The sequence below is a fragment of the Anguilla anguilla genome, chromosome 10 (genome assembly GCF_013347855.1).
Source record: "Anguilla anguilla isolate fAngAng1 chromosome 10, fAngAng1.pri, whole genome shotgun sequence".
In the NCBI taxonomy this organism is placed as follows: Eukaryota; Metazoa; Chordata; class Actinopteri; order Anguilliformes; family Anguillidae; genus Anguilla; species Anguilla anguilla.
In genome coordinates, this window is record NC_049210.1 from 42,915,916 (window position 1) to 42,942,658 (window position 26,743).

The 26,743-nt window shown below is 48.0% G+C and overlaps 1 protein-coding gene across 1 annotated transcript; it reads left to right on the forward strand.

Annotated features, from left to right (window-relative positions):
• The first annotated feature begins 1,258 nt into the window (after positions 1 to 1,258).
• plk2b (polo-like kinase 2b (Drosophila)) lies at positions 1,259 to 9,998 on the forward strand. The gene is made up of 14 exons (XM_035435656.1): positions 1,259 to 3,659; positions 3,986 to 4,093; positions 4,201 to 4,317; positions 4,767 to 4,896; positions 5,048 to 5,231; positions 5,543 to 5,741; positions 5,962 to 6,109; positions 6,517 to 6,611; positions 6,798 to 6,915; positions 7,184 to 7,264; positions 7,668 to 7,827; positions 8,403 to 8,532; positions 8,785 to 8,895; positions 9,125 to 9,998. The coding sequence occupies exons 1-14, from the start codon at positions 3,474 to 3,476 to the stop codon at positions 9,314 to 9,316; spliced, it is 1,959 nt and encodes a 652-aa protein (XP_035291547.1). The 5' UTR covers positions 1,259 to 3,473; the 3' UTR covers positions 9,317 to 9,998.
• Positions 9,999 to 26,743: the final 16,745 nt, after the last annotated feature.

Sequence of the window (26,743 nt, forward strand, 5' to 3'; positions counted from 1 at the left end):
GTTTTCCACCCTCCCTTTGCCTGGGGGTCAGGTGTGAAGACAGTCTGGCCAATCGGTGGCACTAATTACCCGGGAGAAAAGAAAACCAGGGCTGGATTTGGATTTGAGGGCCAGAGTTGCTGATCCCTGACGTATGTTCTCAGTTAGACTCATATGTGCTCTGTCAGAGGTGAATTGGCACTGGAGCTTTCACTGTGTGGTACAGGTCAGTCGTTCGGTGAGGTGGGGGGGGGCGTGTCACGGGGGCAGTTTGGGCGTGGCTCAGGCCCCGTCGCAGGGCTGTCCCTACTCAAACAGCTGGTCCGGGAACACGTACGTGTCGTCCTGGACGGGGTGGTCCCGCATGGGATGGTTGCAGTAGATGGCGTCCGGCGCGTCGTTGTCGTAGACGCAGTCCTCGTCAGCGAGGCCGTCGGGGAGCTCGTACACCTCCTCGTGCCCCTGCTCCGACATCACGCGCCGGGCGGGGTCGCCGTGGTCGCCGTGGTCACCGCGGTCGCCGTGACCAGGTGCGGTCACGATCATCAGGTTCTCGTAGTACGCGCTCGCGTCCCCGCGAGGGTCCGGGTCGGGTTCCGGTCCCACCGCGGCGCGTCGCATCCCGGGGCAACCCGGCCCCGGCGGCGTCTTCGGCGGCAGCGGCGACCGCGCCCGTCCGGCTCGCGCCTCGAGGCGGCGCGTCCACCCGCGCCACGCCCTCCGCCGCCACCAGACCGCCAGGCCGGCGCACGCCAGGAAGACCGCGGCCGTGACGAGGTAGACGGCGAGGCGCGCGTCGGGAGCGCCGCCCTCCTCCGGGCAGCCGGGCGCCGTGCAGTTCTGCCCGAGAATGGTGGCGTTTCCCGCCTCCTCTCCCGGAGCCCTTGCCATCCGAGCCTCGGGTTCAGGTTCCCTGCCGTAAAAATCAGGGATGTGATTTTACCCTGATTTGATCCTGATTATTCATCGAAACGCTGATTTTTTTCAGACCTGAAAGGTCTCACCCAGAGGTGTGTGTCATAAGCGTACGTATGCTTAGAAAAAAGCTCTCTTGTTCTCTTTATTAGCTGACTGACAGGAGGAGAGAATGTTCAGAAATAAAGCGAAAGCATGGTGATCCCAGAGACACCCGGGGTCTGAAAAATTTCTATTTTCTGATTAATCAGCAGAGATCACATCGTCACAGCGCGATACACCAAAGAACTGCCACTGCCACGAATCTACTCAGTTTGCACATGTGGTTGACACTAGTATACTGTCTGTATTTACAGCATTTATACAAAAAAAAAAAAAACAACATCGTTCAAATTTCCTGCGTTCTTGTGTAATGATCAGCCTATCTGTGTGCGGGGAAGTCCAGCATTCAGTATAAAGAGTTATAAAAATAATAAAAATAATGTCGGTGTGATGTCATTATGTTTGGCTGTAGTTCTACCAAGCATAGGCTACACTTTAATTTTTAATAATTTTTTTGCATACAGATGACCCCCTGTATTTCACTCAGAATTTGGCATCGTCGAGAGGCTGTGTGGTCTGCTGTGGTGGACTTTACGGCAAGGCTAAAATTCTCGTGGAATTAAACCGTATGCTAAATAATAATATAACTTAATTCACTTCTTCACAGTCTATACTATTTAAACGGTCAACACCTGATTTTAAACGAATAAGCCACGCATATTTCTGTAAAAATTTGGTTACTTGCCGAAGAATAGAACTGCTGTACAGCATATAGCCTATTTATCTCCCTCTTTCTGAATAGGCGTATCACTTATAGGTAATTAAACGCTTCGCAAATTTACAGCTAAGTTGACAAAAACAGAAGCCAGTAAATGCCATCAAGACAGAAATACGAAGCTTAACCTACCTCGATTTAATGGCCCCCTTACCGGTGGATGTTTTGCTTGTGTGAGCTGACCAAGTTTGCTAATGAAGTTGGTTTCAAGATCACTTCCTCGCATCTGTGTGGTTTTCAGGGACACCTCATTAATACCGCGCGCTCTCGGGCGCATATTCTAGCGGACAACATCCGTGAACTGTTTGTCTGACCATAGTCGAGTCACAACTGCAGACTAACATGAGAACCTTTTTTATTTTTAGGCTACAAGTCTGGCTACTGCCATATGTCAGCATTTTTTTTTAGTATTCATGGTCTTAATGGTAAAACCATAGGTTGGCAACAAGGGATGTATCTGTTTCTGGTTTTCATGTCAACTTCTGGACTTAATTAGCACTAACATTTACGCCATCTGACATAAGAGCTACATTTCTCGTGACTGGCAGCCGAAGACTGTTCTTTCTTATATGAAACGTTTTACTGAGATCTAATCTACGGGTGAATCAGCTGGTTGTATACAGTCAGTTAGCTCATTTAGCCAGGGTAATTGGTGGAAACAAAAACCACACACACTGGCCCTCCAGGACCGGAATTGCATACCCTTGGGGAAAACGCACTGTAGATAACATTAAGTGTAATGCTATATCCTGACCGCACAGTGGCGATATAGGATTTAATTTATAAAATGATATGGTACTCTCAAATCCTGAAAACCGTGTTCGGATGGTATTCATGATAAGGCTTCGTGTGTGCATCTTAATTTCTCTTGTTTAGTGTTTTAATCGTTAGTGTTTTTATTTTTCTCGGATACTTTATTAACGTGTTTTACGCACGACATCACCTAGAGCAACTTCAATGAATGTTGTAATACATGGAGTCTCTTGGTGGCGACATGGTTACATCTCTTGTTTATTTAAAAAAAATAATTTTACAAGCGAAATGAGGATGGTGATGGGGGTGGTGGTGTTTGAAGTGGTGGTTATGGTTGCTTTTGTTGATGATGTTTGGAGACATGGAGTAAGATGTATCAATTATTACCTACTTTAGCAATTATTTTTCAAATCCTTAAATTTGTAAGTGGTTCGTGTAATATGTCTCCATTGGTTTAGGATTCTATCAGGGTGCCTGATAATGATAACATTATCCAAATTTGAACACGAGTTAAATGAAAACATGCACATTTAACATATAAAGCAGATGGGCCAATTTTTCTAAGCTAAATATTTTCGGGCAATTGGATGTATTATTCCATGTTGACATTCTTTGTTACTATCGTCTCTTTCAAACTTGAGTAGTTTATTACTGCTTATACTGTATGACACATTAGTGGTAAGCTACGTGTATCATACTCCAGCAAATCCATTGTAATTTAAGTTGATATTGAGTATTAATGCTCAAACATTTTGCTTGCCTTATATATATTTTTCAGTTACATCTGTCACGTGTTTACAAAGCTGCAGCTTGCAAAGGCGTTTAGTGTCATGTTTTCAGCTCTCGTGCAAGAAAATTAGCCCTCCGCCAAATCAGTCATTCACAGAGCGAGCGACTTCATGACGTAAGAAAATGAAGGGGGGTTGAGGGCGCCGGCGTATAAAACCCGGCACCGAGACGAGACTTGCACCAGGATAAATTCCGCGAGCCAGAGCTGTACCGGCCCGTCATGGATATATTACGGAATATCGCACACCAGCCGAACAGCAAGATGTCCGAACAGACGCTCAACAAATCCTGCGAATTTCAAAAGAAGAAAGCGGAGGAGCATTCACAGGGACCCACGGAGACTTCGCGGATCATCACAGACTCCGTCACGGGGAAATGTTACTGCCGCGGGAAAGTACTGGGAAAGGTAAACTCAATGATGGAAATAACTCAGTCTACGGTGAACGTTTAGGTTTGTGCAGGAGTCAGCTCGGACTAACGGAAATAATAAGGCCACAGTATAGTAACAATTTACACTTGGAGAGGAAAACTGTCATTATTAGACATGGAAATCAATAATTAAGTAGAAGCAGTTTCAGTTTGTGCAACATTTTATGGCATTCCCGCAGTGTCCAAAAGCGGGACAAGTTGATCTTTATCTTTGTATGCTTATTGTGCACGAGAACAAGCGTCGTCCTGAGCGTTAAAATTCTCAGTATAGAATCGAATTAAACCTAGTTTTATTGTCCACAGGGTGGCTTTGCGAAATGCTACGAGCTGACAGATCTGGCCACCGGCAAGGTGTACGCCGCGAAAATCATTCCGCACACGCGCGTGTCTAAGCCGCACCAAAGAGAAAAGGTAAGCGCGAGCTAATATAATGCTCTGGTGTGTTCTTATATTTAGAATTCAGTGGAAAACAAATGTAATGCAAGACGATTTTCTCCCTCTGCTTGTTCTCTTGATAGATTGACAGGGAAATCGAGCTACACAAAGCGCTTCACCACAAGCACATCGTCCACTTCTACCAGCACTTCGAGGATAAAGACAACATATACATCCTGCTGGAATACTGCAGTAGGAGGGTGAGTGTTCTCCTTTCTTAAATAACGCATGTCCGTATACACTAACGCTCATTTTAACAGTGTTGTTTTTTAAAATTTATTCCGTTCATCGATCTCATATTGTATCCAGCCATTTGCATCGGGAGAGCTAGCTGTAGTCCGCGCGTAATAGCTTGCCGTTCGTAAATATTGCTTTGTCACGTTTGTCACGCGCTTTTAGGAAACTTGACTTGTGGGTAAAAGGTAAAAGTAACGCGCTTAGTCTCGGTTACTTTAGGACAAATTCAGCGGAATATAGTGAGTTGTGAAAGGCGTCTGCCAGGCAGACGGAGGTAGTAACAGCCGTGCGTGCAATAGTAACATAGCCTTGTCAAATGCGTGCTGGCGCGCGCCGCGTCTGCAGGCTCCGAACACCACGTTCCCTTGCAGTGGCACTCACGCTCCACGTTTCACGCTCTGTTCTCCGGCAGTCCTTGGCGCACATCCTCAAGGCGCGGAAGATTCTCACGGAGCCCGAGGTGCGGTACTACCTGCGGCAGATCATGTCCGGGATGCGCTACCTTCACGAGCACAAGATCCTGCACAGAGACCTGAAGCTTGGTAAGCCTGAGGGGACTAGGAGCACAAATCGGCTCCTTAAATTAAAACTACCCCCCCCCCCCCTCAGAGAGATAAACTTTTAAATTAGAATTGGTGGTGCTGAGGGATGACCTCTAAATATTGATTGTTTTAATAATTGTTTTATTCGCAGGGAACTTCTTCGTCAGCGAGTCCATGGAGCTGAAGGTCGGGGATTTTGGGCTGGCGGCCAGGCTGGAGCCGGTGGGGAGCAGGCGCAAGACGATCTGCGGGACGCCGAACTACCTCTCCCCCGAGGTCCTGAACAAGCAGGGACACTGCTGCGAGTCGGACGTCTGGGCCCTGGGCTGTGTCATGTGAGTGACCCCGCCCCCTCCCAATTAGCCCCGCCCACTCATGCGCCCCATGGCCGGCACCCTTTTATCGATCGGGGCTGAGCCTTTGCCCTTCAGCATCATGGCGATCAATTCATTCAATTAGTCTGCCACGGCTCTCTGTGCAGCCTCTAATTGATCAGAAAGAGAGAGAATCAGATCATCCCACTGCAACAAAAAGGGGTCGAGGCTATCTAACCACAGAGAAAACAAAGTGATGGTTAAAATGTGCACGTTTCTTACTTGTCATTATGGGAAGCAGGTGCTTACAGCCACGCCCTCTCATCCAACAGGTACACCATGCTCCTGGGCAAGCCTCCGTTTGAGACCTGCAACCTGAAGGAGACGTACAGGTGTATCAGAGAGGCCAGGTATACCCTGCCCTCCACACTCTCCCTGCCAGCCCGACAGCTGATCGCCAGCATGCTGGCCAAGAACCCGCAGGACCGCCCCAGCCTGGAGAACATACTAACACACGAATTTTTCACACAGGTGCGTGTGTATGTGTGTGTATTTGTGCATGTGCTTGTCTATATGTGTATGTATGTGTGTGTGCTTTTGTGTGTGTGTGTCTGGGTCTGTGTGTATGTGCGTGTATGTGCACATGTGCTTGTCCGTGTGTGTGTGTACATGTGCGTGTGTGTGTGCATGTGTACATGTGCGCGTGTGTGTGTGAGTACGTGTGTATGACGGTGTGCCTCCTCTCTCTCAGGGTTTCACTCCTGAACGCCTTCCAGCTTCCTGCTGCCACTCCACCCCAGATTTCCACCTGTCCAGCCCCACCAAGAGCTTCTTTAAGAAGGCCGCAGCTGCCCTGTTCGGGAGCAAGAAGGAGAAGGCCAAATACTACGAGAGTCTGAGTACGTACACACACACTCCTACCATCACTAGAGTCTGAGTATGTACACACACGCTCCTACCACCAGTATCCTGAGTGGGTACTACTTCTGATCTGCCTGACGGGACTAGTGTGTCTCTCAGTCATACTCAGTCATACACAGTCAGAGCTGAGATGCGCGTGCTGCTGGGTGTTATTTCTGTGTGATTGATGTGTGTATGTTCATACAGAGTTGAGATGCGCATGCTTCTGGGTGTTATTTCTGTGTGATTGATGTGTGATTGATGTGTGTATGTTCATACAGAGCTGAGATGCGCGTGCTGCTGGGTGTTATTTCTGTGCGATTGATGTGTGATTGATGTGTGATTGATGTGTGCTTGATGTGTGCTTGATGTGTGATTGATGTGTGTGTGTTTATTATTCTCATAGATAAGCTGTCCAGAGAGGAGGATGAGATCTATAAGCTCCGTCAGGACCTGAGCAAGGCTGCCATTGGCCAGCAGCACTGCAGTCAGCCGTCTGAGGTGAGACACGTGAGCTAACACGCTACCTAAACCTACACACAGTCACGCGCGCACACACACACACAGACAGACACACACACTCACACACACATGCACGCAGTGTGTGAAAGCACTTATGAAACTTAAGAGCCTCCTCCCCTATTTCTGCCCTCTCCCTTCCTCTCCTTCCTCTCCCTTTCCAAACAGGAAGAGAAGCCTCCGGCAGGGAAATCCGTTGCCGTAGTGATGGAAGAGAACAGGCAGCAGAGCCCAGATGCGGTCCACACCATCGTGAGAGGAAGTCTGGGCAGCTACAACACTGAGGGTGTGTGTGTGTGTGTCTGTCTGTCTGTGAGTGTGTCTGTCTGTGTGTCTGTGAGTGTGTGTGTGTGTGTGTGTGTATATGTGTGTGTCTCTGTCTGTGTGTGTGTGTGTGTGTTTCCATCTGTGTCTGTCTGTCTGTGTCTGTGTGTATATGTGTGTGTACGTGTGAGTTTGCTTGCGTTTCTATGAAAGCAGTACCACGGTGTGTTTCCTCCTTGTTTGCTCTATTGGAGCAGGACTGTCCCTTCACGCTGTCTCTGTGTCTGCAGGTCTGGAGGACAACAGGGCGGGCAGCACTGTGACCGCGCTGATCAGCGTGATGAAGAACTGCCTAGAGAACATGCCCAAAGGTAGGGCCAAGTCCCCGCCCAACACGACTGCTGCGTCACCTCACGTTTAACCTGCTCAACAACTCACAGTTGCGCTTCATTGCAAACCTAGTTTTGTGTATTAGCATTGCATTGCAGTATTAGCATTAGAGTTGTTCAGGCAGAACTATGGGGGTTTCTCCTCATTGCCTATTACTGTAATTATGTGAGTCTCTTGCTAATGTTTGCTACATTAGCTATATTATTTGCTAACTAAGTATTACCGAAGGAGCTAAGTTAGCTTGCTGACTTGCAAACTGTCAAGTTGGAACTGGTTTTTTTTAGCTAGCTAGCCGTGAACTTTTTTCTCGTTGTTGGTTCTCTCTGAAGACCGCAGGGGAGAGCGATTGCTTATAACCTGCCGTTTTTGTTGCGCTCCTATCAGCCGACGATTTTCCGAATGAGAACCTTGGTCTGAACTTCCTGTGGGTGACCAAGTGGGTGGACTACTCAAACAAGTACGGCTTCGGCTACCAGCTGTCCAACCACGTCGTTGGCGTGCTCTTCAACAACGGCACGCACATGAGCCTTCTGTCGGACAGGAAGTGAGTTCTCCCACGCGTCGCTCCAGTCCTCCTTCAGTTTGGTCTATTCTGGTTTCCGTTCATTCTGGTTGGTTCAGTCACTCCTGACTTGACAGTGATAATAATAATTGCCTTCATGTCTTGTATTATTCAGATGACATCATTAATGTGCTTGGCAGAAGCACTTAACCAGAGTGACAAGCACAGCTTGCACATGTTTTTCTTTCTTCCCGTGTCTATTTTTGCTGCCGGATATTTAATGAATCAGTTGAAATGAAATACCTTGTGGAACAATCCACCAAATCCAACTCACGATTGTGTGCAACCTGCTCGTGATTTCGTTTGCCAAGGTCGATGGTCATTGAACAAACGAGAAAGAAACCTTTTCATTCAGGGCAAATGAAGTTAAGGGCAAATTGTGATTTAATTCCGACCAAATACCAGCCAGTCTGAATAGAAGTATGACTCACCATTAAAGACTGCCTGAAGCCTGCTACCAAGCTTCAGTCAAAACCATACACCTAACATCTCTCCCTCTCTTTCCACCCTCTCTTTCTCCCCTCTCTTCCTCCCTCCCCCTCTCTCTTCTTCTCCAGGACTGTACATTTCTACGCAGATTTGGGCCAGTGTTCGTTCTTCTCCACTAACGATGTTCCGGAGCAGTTTTCCGGTCCAGTCACCATCCTGAAGTACTTCTCCCACTACATGGAGGAGAATCTCATGGATGTGAGTTTCTGCTCAACCCAGCACCATCTCTCCTCCTCTCTATCTCTATCTTCTCTCCCTCTCTCGCCGTCTCCCCCTCTCCACCTCTCCATCTCTTAAACTCTTCTTCTCTCCACTTCCACCTCTTCTCCTCTGTCCCTCTCTCCATCTCTCCCTCGGTCCACCGTTCCGTCCACCAATCTCTCGACCTCCTACGGAGTTCTGTGTGTGTCCTCTTTGTTTGGTAACGGTGACGCTATTTTCGTCCACCAGGGTGGCGATGTAACGAGCGTGGTGGACACCAGCGTCCCCCCGCTCTACCTGCTGCAGTGGCTCAAGTCTGACCGTGCTCTGATGATGCTCTTCAACGACGGAACCTTCCAGGTAAACTCCTCTCACCTGTCTCCAGGCTCACCGTGTGTGTGTGTGTGTGTGCATGAGTGCGTGTGGATTTATCTTTGTAAACAGTGCCCTGCTTATAATTAAAGCAGCAAAACATGTAACATATAAACATGTTAATGGCATTAGCTAGCAGAAACGTTAATAGCATTCACAGTGTGTGTGGCTGGTCACAGTGGGCGGTGGGGTCACGGTCTCAGTCTTTGGCCTGCAGGTGAACTTCTACCAGGACCACACCAAGGTGATCCTGAGCAGCCTGAAGCAGGAGTACCTGCTCACCTACATTAATGAGGAGCGAGTCTCCACCTCTTACTGGCTGAGCGCCCTGCTGGCCAATGGCTGCCCAGACGAGCTGCGCCACCGGCTGGACTACGCCCTCAACATGCTTCTGCAGAAGGCCGACTGAGAGGGGACGCTTTTAAGGGACGGACCGGTGCGCTGTCAACATTTCCTACAGAAGGCTAACTAAGAAGGGGATGCTTTAGAGGAATGGACCAGTGTGCCCTCAACATGCTTCTGCAGAAGGCCAACTGAGAGGGGACGCTTTCAAGGGACGGACCAGTATGCCCTGAACACTGAACAATTCAGACAGGAGGCTAACAGAGAGGGGGTGCTTTTTAGGGACGGACCAGTGTGCCCTGATCATGTTCCTGCAGAAGGCCGTCTGAGACCTGCATTGGGACACTTCTTAAGGACGGACCTGTGCGTCCGTCCAGATGAAAATGCCCTCAGCGTGCTACTACAAAGATCCAACCGAAGTGTGCAGGGGGGACTGTTTATGCAGGTGGACCTTCACAACAGGAAAAAAAATGTAGCATGAGGGCGGAGTTTTTACAGTCAGATGTAGTGTATAGTGCCAAGGAGGGGTGGTGGGGGGGGGTGGCAGAGGAGGAGGTGAGGTCAGATGGCGGTACGAAAAATGTCATCAATCCCAGCTGGCGGAACACGATGATGAAGATGACCACTGGGCTGGAACCAGACAGAGTTTCACTCTAAGCTTTTTACGCGGAACTAGAATCCAGCCGTTTCCGAGGTGACAGCAGGGCTGGATCCTGCGGAAGTTGTGATGCGAGTTTCCGTGGGGGGGGGGGGGGGGGGGGGGGGGGGGGGGGGGGGGGGGGGGGGGGGGGGGGGGGGGGGGGGTTTTTCTGAAGGCACAAATCAGACTAACTGTGAAAAAAAGAGGGAAGAATCACTGAAACGGCCCAGAATAACTTATTCTGGTGAATATAAGTGAATTCTTTATTTATTTAATAATAAATAAAAACACTTGAAAGCTATTAGTTAATTTGTGCGTTTGTGAATAAAAGTGTTGCTCATTTCTCAATATTGACATTATAAAATACATTGTGACCCTGGGCCCCAAGTTCACCCTCTTGGACTCCCAACACACTGAACCCACTCAACTCACTCAATACAGTCAACACACTCAACTCAACACTGAACACGCTAAGCACACTGAACACGCTAAGCACACTGAACACGTCATGCCTTTCTCAGAGGGGCTTCTGTTAGTGCGCTCAGGCACTGGGCGTCTCCCACAAAGAAGGAATGTGAGCAAAGCACAGGAAGTCCAGGAAGTGAACCCTGAGCTACAGGAAGTACACAGCACAGAACAGGAGCGAATGCGGCCACAGACAGACAACAGAAAAGAACATATGAATGTGGAAAGAAATTAATGTTTGTGCATGCATTCTGTACGTCACCAGCCTAGCGGTATTAACTCACTAAGTGACCTGCTTTGATTTCCACTTTAAAATCAGTGACCACTTCAAACCCACAAATCCAGGTGACCTGATTGAGCCATTTAATCATTTGCTTTAATGGATCGTTTAAGTGCTGAGTAACACTGAATAAAAGCAGGTCCTCTGACTCACCCATAAGCAGCACTGTCTTAACCAATGAGAAGCGCTGGTCTATCCCATCCCATGGACAGCACTGGCTTAACCAATGAGCAGTGCTGGTCTATCCCATGGACAGCGCTGGCTTAACCAATGAGAAGCACTGGCTTAACCAATGAGCCGCACTGGTCTAAGCCATAAGCGGCACTGGCTTAACCAATGAGAAGCACTGGTCTTACCCATGAGCAGCGCTGGCCTAACCCTTGAGCACTCATGCTGATGTGCTCACTCGCCTCATAAATAAACAGTGACTCTGATGTAATTTGTGTGTTAAAATGCATGCATGTCCTGTTCCCGTGGAGGCTAAGAGGGCACTCTGAAGTGAATGTGTTCTTGTTTTTGTGTCCAGAGTTTGATAAATCCCCTGTCCTTGGACACCCCTACCCCGAACAGGGAGGGAATTTAAAAGACTATGACGTCACTCAGGTGAAACACACGCACACACACACATACACACTAACAATCAGACTTGGTTGTGGAACACACAGATTGTCAACAACATGAATGCGAACAGAAGTAGAAGTTTTTTTCCCTCCCAATGCACACACACAGTATGTACATTTCTTTTCATCCCAGTGAACACTGGCATGAGGCTCTTGACCGTGAGCTGAATGGTGGTCATTAATAATCCAAACAATGAATGCGGAAGTAAAGCACATGGAGGAAATATCAATAATCCACGAAGCTTCTAAGACACATTTCATGGGCTTGCTAACAATATCTGAAGTGCTGAACTCAGAGTTTGTCTGTTCTGTGGTGTCGACGTCTGTCAGACTTGGTGATATAACCTTGGGACTTGCTTCCAACTGGTCTACAAACACTCTGTTGTGCTATACGTCACAGAATTTGCCTTCGGATTTGTGTTTGCACATTTTGAAACAATGTGCAGTGACGCACAGCGGCGGCCAATTTGCCCAAGTGCAAAAACGAACTGTGGTGAGGAGAGAGGAGTACCATAGGCGGTTACACCGTGAGGTCACACAGTGGCCAGTTGGGTTAATTTTATTGGTTAAACTCACGTGTCTCTATGGCAGAAAAAAAAAAAACCATGGGTATGCTTTCTCTTGAACTGCCTGAGTATTGCATTGATTTGCTTTTGTGTTTGTGTGCCCGGAGTTTCTGTATTAATCCAGTGTGCTGTCATGTGTTTTTATTGAAACAGGTTCATTTCAGGGTCATCTTCCCAGTGGATGTGGACATTGAACGTCTTCTGAGACCGAAGAACCGAAGGTTGGGTTCAGTGAGGACAGGAGACCCTGAAATGCTGTGTGTGTGTGTGTGTGTGTGTGTGTGTGTGCGTGTGTGCCTGTGTGTGCATGTGTGTTTGTGTGCATGTGTGTGTGCGTGTGTTTGTGTGTCCACAGACAGACCACACAGAAAACAGGTGGACAGTGAATGTCTGGAACAAGAGAGGACCCTTGTTATTCTGGGAGTTGGAGTTCACTAAAGGCCAGTACCTTTGCCATTTTAAGTCAAATTTCATGTTCAAAACATATAAAGAACTTTAATATGCATTTACCTCTGGCCAGTGTTCAGACATTTCTGCAAAAACCAGTCTTCTGCCCTGTTCCCACCCTCTCCTATCTGGGAACATTGTGTTTCTTATTTCCAAACTGATTTTGCATATTCACACATTTAATTAAACAGTATTCTTTCACCCATTTATCTGAAACAAATTACCTCATTATAACAGAAATATTAATACCTCTCTCTCCCTCTCTCTCTCTCTTTCTCTCTCTCTCTCTCAAGAGTGGGATGAATCCTGTTTGAGCCATTTCTCGAATGAAAATGAAAAGTGTCGGCATGGAAACAGACAGCGAGGATGAAAAGCGAAGACCCCTGAAAAAATATGAAACTTCTAAAAAAAAAAAAAAAAAGAAATGCTTTGAGAACGGAGGTACCATACCGCAGTATGCCTGTGTGAGTACCTGAGCACCTGTGTGAGATTATAATTTACAGTCCTACCAGGTTGATAACATTTGGTTTGATGCTGTTGCCTTTCTAAAAGAGATTGTGGGGTGGGGTAGGTGGGGGTGATTTTTCATTGAGATCTCATCCGAACCCTATGACACCCACGGGGACCTGTCTTGGGGAAACCCCCCCCCACGTGTTATCTGATTGGTTCGCTCGCGTCTCGTGTTGCTGGCGAGCTTTGCGGGACGTTTAGCGAGAGCGCGCGAAAGAGTCGGGACGCCGTTCCGGATGACGGAGGCAGCGCCTGCGCGCCAGCCAGCTCTCGCGGGGTGGTTCCCCATCGAAGCGATGGCGGCGGCGGCGGCGGCGGCAGCGATGAGCGTGTATCCAGAACGATGAATCGTTTGTTAATCGCACCCCCCCCCCCCCCACGCCGCCGTGCTCTCTGTGCGAGCTCACATCGTTAGCACCTTCCCAGCAGACCAGCCCTAGCCCCCCCTGGACGTGCCGCCGCTCCCGCCCGCCGGCTCTAGCGCGCGCGCGCGCGTGTTCTCCTCATCGCCGTCAGCCGGAACCCCCGCGGACTCTGTTTTCGTGATTCGGCTAATCGTCTCCGGGCTCAGACGGAGGGGCATGAACGCGGACTCACGTCAACAGCAGAACGGGGACGAGTAATTGGACGTCTGCCCACTTCAGCGAAAGCGCTCTGGCGGCGTAACTCGTTGTGCCGGAATGAAAAAAAAACAAAAAAAACAAGCAGCTTTTCGTTTAGAGGGTCTGGTTTTTTGTTTTGTACCGTGGCTGCTTCTGCTGTGGTTTGGTGTTTAATAGCACCGCTACTCACCGACCGCATGTGGAGCATGTTTCCTGAAGCTCGATTTAGAGAGAGTGAGAAAGGGGTGGTGAACATTCGTTCAGTGGAGAGGACTGACAACACGCAGGGCGTGAATATTTGTGAATTGCGGCATGACAGACCCGTGTCATAATCTGAAAACGTCTTTTCCCCTGGTTGAGAGAGAGACAAGCTGGATTGAGCGGGCATTGCGTGCAACTCACCCGGGAAATCTGTCCAGAACGTTCCTGCAAGCGTTCTCATTGGCTTGGAAATGCACAGGGGGATGAATGGTGTCATCGCACCCAAACCAATCACTTAGTTTGATTGTGCGGCTCATCAATGTTTCCCTGTATGGTCAATGAATGAACCAGAATGACCCGGACAACTTGGTGGAATATTTCTTCTTCTAAATATACTAATAAGAAGAAGATGAAGACGAAGACGAAGAACAATGAATAATAATAATCTATGTCAACATAATGTTGTTATTGTTACAGGCACTCACACTCATGCATGCACACACACACACACATACACACACACAGAAAGAACACTGTGTTGTCCCAGAGTATCTGTCACAGTAAGCTGAGGGAAATTTTCGGACGATTGAGGCTGTTTCTATAAATGGCCTTACTGCGGGGCATGCTGGGTGGAGAGAGGAGACATGCACACTGTGAGGCCCAGTTTGATCTCAGCAGCGATATCAGGGCTGATAAGGGGAGCGGCTGTATCTGTATCGGGGTTTTCAAAGATGACAGACCTTTGATGTGACTGAGATATGGTATCAGGTGTTTGTCCACTGATTCTAAGAACTAGGTGACCTAGTAAAGGCATGCATTTGTAGCGGTGCAAAGGAAGAGTACATTCCTCTGAAATTCATCACAGCCTGTGGAAGCTAATTCTGTTCCAGGCTTCATGTTCCCTGTGTGAGTCATTCGAGTTTGAGGGATGTTTACCTGAAAAATGTAACAGGATTGTCAGGGTCTACACACACACACACACAGACGTACAAACACACAAACACACACAGACTCTCTCTCTCTCTCTCTCTCTCACACACACACACACACACAGACGTACAAACACACACACACACACACACACACACACACTCTCTCTCTGTCTCACACGCACGCACGCACACACACACACACACACACACACACACACACTCTCTCTCTTTCTCTCACACACACACACACACAGACGTACAAACACACAAACACATACACACACACACACACACACACACACTCTCTCTCTCGGTCTCACACACACACGCACGCACGCACACACACACACACACACACACACTCTCTCTGTCTCACACACGCACACACACTACACACACACACACACACACACACTCTCCTCTGTCAGTAGGCCGGGACGCAGGTATAGCTATTTTTCCACGTGACTGCGGTCGCTGGAAGACCCGAGCAGCCCCTCTGTTACTAAAAAAGCCCTCCCACGAGTGCAGATGGTCTTCGGCGTTGATTCACTCCGCGGAGGAAGAGGAAGGTGTCGCCGCGAGTGACTCACCGAGCCGAAACGCGCTGCTGCGGATGCGACGTGTTGCTTAGCCAATCGGCCGAGCTGCCTCGAACGCAGCCAATCAGGCGCAGCCCTGGAGCGCTGGTGCTCAGACACCAACGGATTTGCTGCAGGTGCAAACGCGGAATGCTCGGTGTTCATTTGACTCTGAAGTTTTAACGGGAGCCCAGGTGGGATCAAATTTATTCGAGTAAAATGTCAGTCGATTTGACACCGAACACTTTACTGTGAAATGGTGCGGCTGCAGGCAGAACCGTCTTCAAGAACCAGGAAAAAGTTGTACTTCCTCTGGTTCAAAATTGGTATCCGACGGATATTGTGAGATTTTCTATCTCCGTGGGTAAAATGGAAAGATGTTAAAGATCGTATTCTGCATAAATTCACTCCGCATCTTCCTTGCTGTTATCTTCCGCAGTGATTTTGTTCCTACATGAACTCGTCAGCTGTGAAATGCTAAGGGCCCAAAGAAAACGTCGCCTGTCGTGCACTCACATGGCAGATGTACAGAATGGGGGCTCATAAATCTTTTTTTGCATTTTTAGCAGCATCATGAAGCACTCCGTACACTTTGCGACGATTCATTATTTGTTAATTCCCTCGATTGGGCCCTTGTCCCTGGAGAGACAGTGAGCGTTTTTAATTGCGGTGCAGAATTTCATTGCAATACATTACATTACAGTACATTCATTAAGCAGGCACTTTCATCCAGAGTGACTTACAATGTGGGTGAAACACAAGTGCATTCAACTGATTTATATGAGCAGTAGCAGTGCCAGACAGGCAAACGACATTCCCAGAACAGTGAATAAGATGTAACATCACTAAAGTACCACTGGAAGTTAGATTAATGAAATGAAGAACGGAAAACTAAAGACCAGAAAAGAAAACCAGATGAAGCCATCCTTCAGTCTAATCTGCAAGTGACTGTGTGAAAAGTATAGTAAAGTGTAAAGCATACATAGTGCTGTCATAAGCATGACGTATCACCTGCTATAAGCAGTCATAACAAATGGTGCAGTTTATGGCAGATGTCACAGCTCTGATCATAATGTAGGCATAATATTTTAGAAAACAGATGAAAAATAACCAGTTTAAAATATATATATGCGTTGTCATGGTAGGTCACGATTTGTGTTATGTCATTCTTATGACACCACTATGTAGGCTTAATCTTAATCCTCCCATAATTATTCAGGCTTAATGCAGAATAACTATGGAAAAGTTTAACTGTTCACTCTAGTGGCACCAGCTGTGATCACTATATTTGGTGTGCTCAGGAAACACAACAAAAGTTGTGTTTTTTAACACTCTAAATGACCGCAGAAGAAACAGAACATAAATGGTCCAACCTTGAGAGGACTGAAGTGCTGCTGTGCAGACCTGAAGCTATGGACAAATAAAAAAAATAAATAAATAAAAACACGTCTGATGGCCATCTTTGGCGTGGCCTTGGACTTTGGCCAAAACGTGAAACACATTCAAAGCAAAGTGGGTTGGTTATAGCTGCAGAGAGTCACCCAGTATTGCGCCTGAGTCTGACCTCGACCCATTTGTCCGTATCGCAATGTGCTTGCTTTTCTGTGAAATGCACACGCAGGATCTAGTTTAAAACATGTGTGTGTGTGTGTGTGTGAATCTGCTTCTTACCACATGCATGAGCTTTCTCTGACATCACGCCATACACTTTGATGACTTAGTGCACCAAATCACAACCACAGAGATTCTTCAGCAATTTAAACAACTGGGTCATTCCAGACAGTTGTTGTGTGAAATGCAAAGCATACAGGAAAAGCAGGTACATTTCACACAACAAAAAAAACAACTGACACTGGTTTCTGTTTGGCCTAAATGAGTCACGGACCCATTTGGGCATGCTGCTGGGAGAATGGGGGGGGAGACGGGGGGGGGGGGGGGGGGAGACGGACGGATGGACGAACGGAGAATTTCAGCTCGTGTAGCAATCCTACCTGATTCGAAAAACTGCCCACTCAGGTGCAGCGGTTTAGAAATCATAACCGCAAGCAGCTGCTAATTGCGCGTGTGAAGCTACTAGCCGGCAGGAGAGAAGTGGCTCCCGCTGGAGCATGAGGCAGCGATGAGAGCAGGAGAGTGGGCTGGTGAGAGAGAGAGAGAGAGAGAGAGAGAGAGACAGAGGGAGACGGAGAGAGAAAGAGAGAGAGAGAGTGATGAAGCAGTGTTTGTGAGTGCTGCTGGTGGCTGTGTGGTGGTGGTAGAATGCGTGAAAGGACGTACACACGGTACGTGGGAGGAGGGACGGTCGGGAAGATTCCGGCAGATGGCGAGTCGAGCTGACTAAGCCGACAAAATGGCGGGGATGTGAGAATCCCGAGCGCCGGGGGGGGGGGGGGTTTCCACTGATCTGAGGTCAGTTTTGTGGGTGTTTCGTGCGACCCAGAAGAGTCTCGGCCAATCAGAGGTCAGCTTCGTGGGCGTTTTGTGCGACCCGGAGCAGTCTCGGCCAACCAGAGGTCAGCTTCGTGGGCGGTTCATGCGACCCGGAGCAGTCTCGGCCAATCAGAGGTCAGCTTCGTGGGCGGTTTATGTGACCCCTGAGGAGTCTCCGCCGGTCTGAGGTCTTTGCCTGAGCGGAACCTGACAGCGCGTAGGCTGGCGCCAGGTATGATGTACTCCGCTCTCCACATGACTCACACAGGTGTGGGCGGGTTCAGCCCGCAGAATACAGCAGCCGGAAGGGGTCTTCAGCACCAGGGATGCCCGATCTGTGGCTAGGATCCTACTCGCTATGCTACAGGTGCCACAAACAGGACCAATGAGTTGCTCTAAAATTATACTCAATTTCCCTCTAAAACTGAGGGCTAAATCTGCACACTCCTGGTGAAAGTGAGGAGCAAAACTTACAAATCACCTTCAGCTGTGCTGCCTATAGATTTAGCATCAGCTGCGCTTCCTGTATATTCAGACTCAGCTGTGCTGCCTATAGATTCAGCATCAGCTGTGCTTCCTGTATATTCAGACTCAGCTGTGCTCCCAGTAGATTCAGCCTCAGCTGTACTGCCTGTATGTTCATCGTCAGCTGTGCTGTCTATAGATTCAGCCTCAGCTGTGCTGGTGCAGATTCAAACTCTGCTGTGTGCTGCCTATAGATTCTGCCTCAGCTGTGCTGCCTATTGATTCTGCCTCAGCTGTGCTGCCTGTATATTCAAACTCTGCTGTGCTGTCTGTAGGGGGGAGTCAGCCTCTGTCCTCAGCCCTAAAGCCTTCCCAGGCTTGGACACCGTGTGATCGTGTGCAGGCAGTTTAAAATGTGGTCTGAGCAGGCCTCTCTGTTCTCAGCAGCCTGTCCGCATAATAAATCTCGTTAGGACGGCTGACTCACAGCTCAGGGAGATAAGTGGAAAGCTCGCTTTCAGAAAGCGGGCCTCAGAAGTGGTGCCGAAGTGAACAAATTAACCGCACCAGGATCCGCGCGTTCCGTTCAATGCAATCTAATGACCCCAGACAGAAGGAGAAATGAGCCAAGTGCAATTAAAAAAACTGTTGTTTTGTACGAGGGATGGCTTGCATCCTTGTCGGAGAATGTGTAAGTGTGTGAATCTGAGCTTTGGTAGGCGTGAATACGAGCACACACACACACTCACTGGTACAGACACACACACACACACAGACGCAGACACACACTCACATCTACTCTGTCAGAACCGTGTGGGTTTCCATCTCGATTGTTTTCGAGAGAAAAGTGAAACTTTTTCTCTCTGACCTCAAGCTGACATAAATGTTTGGTTTCCCCAATTACGTTTTCTGCTTTTGTCATTTATGTTATAATAAAATGGATGTGTGATTTGAGATGAATTGTGGCACATCAGGGATAATGGAATCAATTTCCGGCGTTGGAGTGAAACTCGGTTTGGTTTGAGAGCTTTTTTTTGGGGGGGGGGGGAAGCGTTGGGGGGGCCTATTCATTTGTTGAGAACAGCGGTGTTTGGACAATGGCACTTCAGGGCGAGCTGACAGCTGACAGAGCCTGTGGGCGGAGAAAGTGGGCGGAGTTTTGGAGTGGCACAAAAGGTTCGGGTCAGGAAACCCCGTCCACAGACTTCCTGCGATCGCATAAGCCTGAATCACCAACCACCACTCTCTTTCTCCGTCTCCCTCTCCCCTCTTTCACCTCTCTCTCCCTCTCTCTCCCTCTCTCTTCCTCTCTCTTTCATTGGCATGGCATTAACACAATATTCCCAAAGCAAAATTTGACAAATAACAACAGCAGACAAAATAATTGCAAAGCTAAATTTTAAGTGATGTGTTGTATGCAACGTGCCTGCATCTCTTACTCTTTCTCTCTCATTCTCTTGCTCAGATTTTAATTCCAATTCAAATCAAGCCTGTGGCAGGCAGAATGATCAGTATGATTTTAATCAGTTTTTTTTTCTCTCTCTCTCTCTATCACACACATTTTTTATTTTAATTTTTCCCTCTATCCACCTGACTTACAAGTTATAGGGTAAGAATTATAGCGGAGGGAAACTGTTTAAAGAAAGAGAGAAAGAGAGAGAGAAATAAAGACAGAAAGAAAGAAAGAAAGAAAGAACTCAAAAAAGAGAGAAGAGGTTCAGGGACATGAGGGGAAAAAAGGGCATTGGAGATGAATTTAAAAAAAGAAAAACATTGTAACAAAAATAAGCTTAGCGAAGAAAGCACTTCGGTCGAATCCGGAACTTGGTCTGGTCCAGAACGAGCACCTGGGTGCTTGTGAGGTTTAATCACCAACCACCTGCTAGCTTTCACCCACGGGGGTTTCTGGGAGTTGGTGGTGGTGGTGGTGGTGGGGGGGGGGCTACCTCTGTGAGGAGCACCATGATTTGTATATTTAATGTAGTAATGACTGCATAATCACATCTGTTCCCTCGCGTTTTTCAGCTTGACGAGTCGCGGGGACGGAGGAAGCCTGTGACGTGCGTTCCGTACGTCTCACGCAGAGACAGCAGGACACGGAGCCAATCCAGTCACCGTGTGAGTCACCATCAGCGCCTTTTTCAGAAACGTGTGAAAATTGAGTTCTCAGCCGAGGTTCTGTCATTTGAGTGCTCGTAGTAGTCTTTAGGGCGATTTAACGGAAGTGTGCCCCTCATTAGAATTACATTAGCATTACAGGCATTTAGCAGACGCTAATCTTATCCAGAGCGACTTACACAACTTTTTTTACATAGCATTTTACATTGTATCCATTTATACAGCTGGATATATACTGAAGCAATTTCGGTTAAGTACCTTGCTCAAGGGTACAACGGCAGTGTCCTACCCGGGAATCGAACCTACAACCTTTCGGTTACAAGTCCAGTTCCTTACCCACTGTGCTACACTCCGTCCTATCAGACCCCCTACCCCCCCCCCCCCCCCCCCCCCCCCCCCCCCCCCCCCCCCCCCCCAAAAAAAAAAAGGAGGTGTGTTTACAGTGCTGGTCGGGAGTCAGCAAGGTGTGAAAAAGAGACAAAGATTTTGCCCCAACAGCGCTGTTGCGATCGTTTTGCTGCCTGTGTGGAGTGCTTCCCCCTGAGACCACAGGCCGGTCATCAACGTCGAAAAGGAGACAGTTCTGCATTCTGGGAGTAGTTATCTTATACTGAATCAATGATGGTCAGTCATTAAGGGCCAGCTCAATCACTGGTACAGGAGTACAGTTTGGTATTATTGGCTAGCACTAGCACTCATTTTGGGGCATGAGAGAGAAGAGCGGCGTTCCTTGTTTTGTTGAAATTTTTTAATGTGCTTCAATAGCATAAGTGTACACTTTGCATGCCTAGTAAAGTACATTTGAACTTTGAACTTTGGGAAGAAAGAGAGGGTTGGAGAGAGAGGGGAGGACAGAGTGGGAGAGGTGGGAGGAGGGAGAGAGGGACAGAAGGAGAGAGGGAAAGGGGAGGGAGAAGGAATGTGTGAGAGACAGACAGGAAGCATGAGACAGAAATTTGAGAAGCCGATAAAAGTGGAGTTCTGTCAGCAGAAGAGATAAGCAAGCTATTGATGGAAATGAGTTTTAAGTAAATTTTGTGGTTACACCAGGAAGCGTTTCTTTACACAGCTTAGCCAGGCTATTTAGTCGTGACGGAGACCGTCTGGGTGTTCAAACCCAGACCTGATGCGTTGCTGCGTAGTCTGCAGGTCAATGATGAACCTCGATGGACAGAATATCCTGTTCTCCTCCTTATCTATTCTTTTGTCATTAAAGGAGAGACAGAGTGAAAAAGCTTAATTACAGTTATTTGTCAGTTTTTAAGAAACGTTCTTGCGTCATTCAGCTCGGCAGTGAGACAGAAAGTCTTCGCAGAGCATTTGGTAGAGGATTTCAGAGTGACTAACGGAAGGCGAAATCTCCACATCCGAATGTTTACGCAGCGGATGATTTTGAAAGCTCGGCGAAGGAAGGGGACTGCCGTTTGAGCAAACACATGCGTGGCCGCGCAGATGCTGCTATGAAAGTTCTAGAAAATTCCCATCGGAGAGCGCCAAGAGTTTATGAAATCTCTGTGGAGCCAGTACCAGTTTTATATGAGAATTCAGATTACTGCCTTAACTGCCCTTACTGCCCTATTTGCCCTAACTGCCCCTACTGCTCTTACTGCCCTAACTGCCCTTACTGCCCTTACTACCCTAACTGCCCTTACTGCCCTATTTGCCCTGACTGCCTTTACTGCCCTATTTGCCCTAACTGCCCCTACTGCTCTTACTGCCCGTACTGCTCTTATTGCCCTAACTGCCCCTACTGCCCTGACTGCTCTTACTGCCCTAACTGCCCTGACTGCTCTTACTGCCCTAACTGCCCTTACTGCCCTAACTGCTCTTATTGCCCTAACTGCCCTAACTGCCCTAACTGAGTCTCACAGCTGGAGCTACATTTATCTCAAAAAGTGGCTTAGGCTCTTGTATCTGCATCATATTTTGTGGAGAAGGTCTTACCTGGCCATATAATCTGAGCACCTTGGCCTCCTTAGAAGGATGTAAATCTGAACAAACCTTTGAACTGCTGATTCAACACTCTGGCACATTGTCAGATACCAGATAAGAAGACTCTTCTCTTTCTAAACAACCTTACATTACACACCTGGCTTGGTGTCAATGTTTGCAAAACCTTTTGCCAAGTTCTTCAGACAAAATGGCCTTCAGCCATGTTTCATAATGTTACATGGTTGTGCTGCCAAAGGTATCTGAATGACCTCGGACAAGAGCTGCTGTTCATGCCTCTGTAGCTTCTCTGAAGAGCTGCGACTGAGTGCAGTGTGTGTCTTTGACGGATCAATGCCACAGGTTATTGTGCATAAATGCCAGGGTAGGCGTTTTCAATGAAAGCTGATAGAGCGTAACTAGGCAAAGGTTGTTGCCGGGGGTGTGGTTACCGTAGTTTCTCCCGCCCACAGTCCAGATCCGCTGACTCCATCGCACAACGCCTCTACTTCTCTAAAAGGCAGAGTCCCTGGCTGGAGTCTCCTTCCACCAGAGATATTAAACACACGCTCAACATCCACTTAACACATTTCACATGCTCAACACACTTAACACAGCACATGCTAGACACACACTTTACACATTTCACACGCTCAACACATACATTTATTTAGCCAACTAAACCTGGGGATGGTTTTGGTGGCAAGTTTGCGAGAGCCAGATCTGGGATTTAGCCAGGACACCGGGGGAACCCCCTACTCTTAGCGAATAGTGTCATGGGATCTTTAATGACCACAGTGAGTCAGGAGCTCGGTTTAACGTCCCATCCGGAAGACAGCATCTCCTACAGCACAGTGTCCCCGTCACTACACTGGGCATTGGGGTTTATTAGACCAGAGGGAAGATTGCCCCCTGTTGGCCCACCAACACCACTTCCATCAGCAACTCAGCATTCGCTGGTGGTCTCCCATCCAAGTACTAACCAAGCCCACGCCTGCTTAGCTTCAGCCATTCGGCAGGAGCAGAGTGCATGGAGGTGTGGCTGCTGGCCAACACATACTTAACACATTTCACACGCTCAGCACACACTTAACACATACCTAGCACACATACTTAGCACACTTAACATACACTCAACGCATGAGTATGAAATTTAATTTGATACGAACGAATATTAAGACAGGACTGCCTTTCCAAAGAGAAATTTAATCCATGATGTTTGCCTCCCCCTGTGTTATGTAATGCAATGTGATGCAATATTATTTAGTAAAGCAGTACAGCAGAGTTTTGTCCAGGTTTGATTAAATCTTCCCACTCCTTCTCTTGGTACGGCTGAGTCATTGTTCAGAGGATAAAGTTTCGCTGGTAATAACGTTCTACGCTTCAGGGGGCCAAGTCCTCCGGAGAAAATCAGACTTCACACCGTCTATCTTTGGAAGAAAGTCAGCAGTCTTACTACCACTGGTGCAGAACCAAAAATATGCACATTCTCAACTGAACAACTGACTTATCAAAAAGGAATGATGTTTTGAATTTGGCAATTAAATAATAAATTTAAGCAAATGAACAAGGAAACAAAGTTTTATTGGTAAACACATTATCGCATGTGCATTTAGAGTCCCTCCATAACTTCGTTTTTTATATTATTAATATTTTCTGTAATATGCAATTATATTGAAGGGGAGTTTTCCCCTGTGACTTCATCCCTGCTGATACAGGGAAGTAGCCAACACAAAACCCCGCTGCATAACGACAGCGATAGATTGTGAGTGACTGAGCGAGCATCTCACGGTCTTGAAGCTCTTTTACAGTGGGGGGGAGGGGGGGATTGATGTGTAGCCCCCACCTGGGTGATGAATGGCTTAGAACACAATGACGTGGTGAAGATCCGGAGAGTGCCCCTAACTCGGGTTAAGAACCGGTAACCCTCCGATGCAATGGGATGCTCCACGTCTTGACCTTAAGGGGACTGTGCGGAGGGAAGCGATTGTTTCTTAAACCTTATTTACAACCGGCAGGTTGAGGGTTCGAATCCTACATGGGTCAATGCAGGCATTCCACTGAGTGAAGAGAGAGGTGCGTGCAGCTGATGTGTTTGTGAGGGTTTCCATGGTGTCGGCAACTTCACTCTATAACAGCCTCGGTCCCAGGGCCCCTCCCCCCACCCCCTCCACACCCTCCTCCGTGTGCGTGCCGGGGTTTTGTTCCAACCACAGTTGCTATCCCAGAATTTTAACAAGCTATTAATTTTTCAGCTGCTCTGGTGTGTGTAGGTGTGTGTGTTAATGTCATGAGGGAATGATGAGGGAGAGAGAGAACGAGAAAGAAAGAGAGAGAGAGCGAGATGGTGAAAATGGAGTGAAAGTCACCACAAGCTGCTCCCTTAGATGCTCAGACGATGTGCTTCTCCTCCGATGAAGCCGTTCAGAATTGCTATAATTTTCGAACCGATCGTTTTTAGCGTTCAGAGGTAAAGATTTTCTTGGACGCTGTAGTGAGAAGACTGCATCGGTTTGGAACACCCGTCCTGGCGAAGGGGGGGGGTGGGAAAACGTTTGCGTCGGCTGCGGCATGCGAGCGTGGGTCGTGTGACTCAACGTCTGCGCCATCGCAGGGATGAGGTCACGGCACAGGAAGGGCTCCACAGGCCCCAACGCCAAGGAAACGGCTTTCTTCTTCTGCCGCCCCCCCCGCCCCAACCCCCCCCCCCCCCCCCCCCCCAGCGCTCTTTAGACGAGCTCAACTCCTATTGAGACTGTGGAGGGAAGGAGGGGTGGAGAGGGAGAAAGAGAGTGAGAGATGGAGAGAATGAGAGAGAGAAAGAGTGCAAGAGAGAGATGGAGAGAGCGAGAGAAAGAGAGAGAGAGGTGGAGTGAGCAAGTGAGAGCAAGAGAGAGAGAGAGAGAGAAATGGAGTGAGTAAGAGTGAGCGAGAAAGAGTGAGAGAATTAATTTTAAGAGCTTTTTTCATTATGTGACATTTTTCTGGGGGCACTGATGTTACACACTTAGTAATATAATTGTAAATGTACTTGAGCCCAGTGCTATTGATTGATATTAATTTTTAAAAACAGGCTGCGAAAGTAATTTATCCAGGCAGGCGCACAGAGTAAAATTCTGTGTTAAATCCCCATATGCAGTATACAGAGTCCAGTGGGGACCAAAAGGACTCTATAACAGAGTTAAAAGTACTGGGGGAAGGGGGGTTGTTTATGGTGTTTCTGAGTTGGACGGGGGTGAGGGGTGGGGGTAGATTTCCGTCTCCATTGTTTCTCAGTCCCAGAGGTCAGACGGGAGGGGTCGGAGGGGAGAGTGGATTTCTCTTCTCCTTCTCAGCATTGACCCTCCTCATCCTCCCAAAACAACATGTCCCCGTTCCACCAAACGCACAGGGCCACTAGAGGTGACCTCACCACCACACCCAGCCCACTGCAGAAGCCCAAAACACATTACCTGCCCTGTAAACAGGCAGGCAATCAGCCAATGGTAAGGTGATCCTCTGTGAACAAGCTGAGCCAGTGCCAGCCAATGGGAAGGTGATCCTCTGTGAACAAGCTGAGCCAGTGCCAGCCAATGGGAAGGTGATCCTCTGTGAACAAGCTGAGCCAGTGCCAGCCAATGGGAAGGTGATCCTCTGTGCTGAGCTAGAGCCAGCCAATTGGAAGGTGATACTCCGTGAACAAGCTGAGCCAGAGCCCGCCAATGGGAAGGTAATGGATATATATGTGATATCCTACTGTGAGTAAACAGCAGGACATTTTCATGGCTTTTTATTATAATGTGTAAACACAAGGAGGGACACTGCTGCGTGTGTGTATGTGTTTGTGTGTATGAGCACGTGTGTGTGTGTGCTTGTGAGTGTGAGTATATGTGTGTATGCTTGTGTGTGAGCGTGTGTGTGTGTGTGTGTGTGTGTGTGTGTGTGTTCTTGTGTGTGTGTGTGTGTGTGTGTGTGTGTGTGTGAGCATGTGTGTGCGTATGTATGCGTGTGTTAGGCTGTTAAGATGCGGTAAGCAGTGCAGTGTGCTTACATGCCAACACTCACATCGGGTGTCTGCTTGGAGATACACTTTCCTTTCAGCATCACCTCGAAAATTACAGTGAGCAGGTACGCTCGAGGAGGATGGCACGCTGCTTAGCAACACAACGTTGTGACTTCACAAACATCGCAGCACTAATTTTATACCCTCTGGCGTCAGTCACATCATCCCCCTCCCCTGACTGTAAATGCCTGACGTGAACGTTTTTTTTTTTTTTTTTTTAATCTTATTTTGGATCGTAGGTTCAATCAAGTAACCGTGTGACGTAAATGAAAGTGACGTTCAGTTCCCCCGTTTAATGGAGAGAGAAGTTCCTTCTGGAGAGAGATTTCATTTCTCAGTGGGAGCTGCATAGTTTGTGCCCTCAAGCACAGTGAAGAGAGCTCTTTACTGTGCAAACAATCTGTGTGGCACAGTTTCCAATTTGTGTCTTTGTGCAAGCCAGAGGAAGTGAGATAATCTCAGAGCCACAATGGCCGTCTGGACTGCGGTTGGAGCCGGGCAAGGCGGGACGACCCAGATGAGTACAGGGTGCAGCCATTTCAGGGCACCCATTTCAGATGGCTGTGTGCCCCAGACAGCTCTGATCACATGACCTTGATTAGCATCGTAAAAGCTCTGATCACATGACCTTGATTAGCATCGTAAAAGCTCTGATCACATGACCTTGAT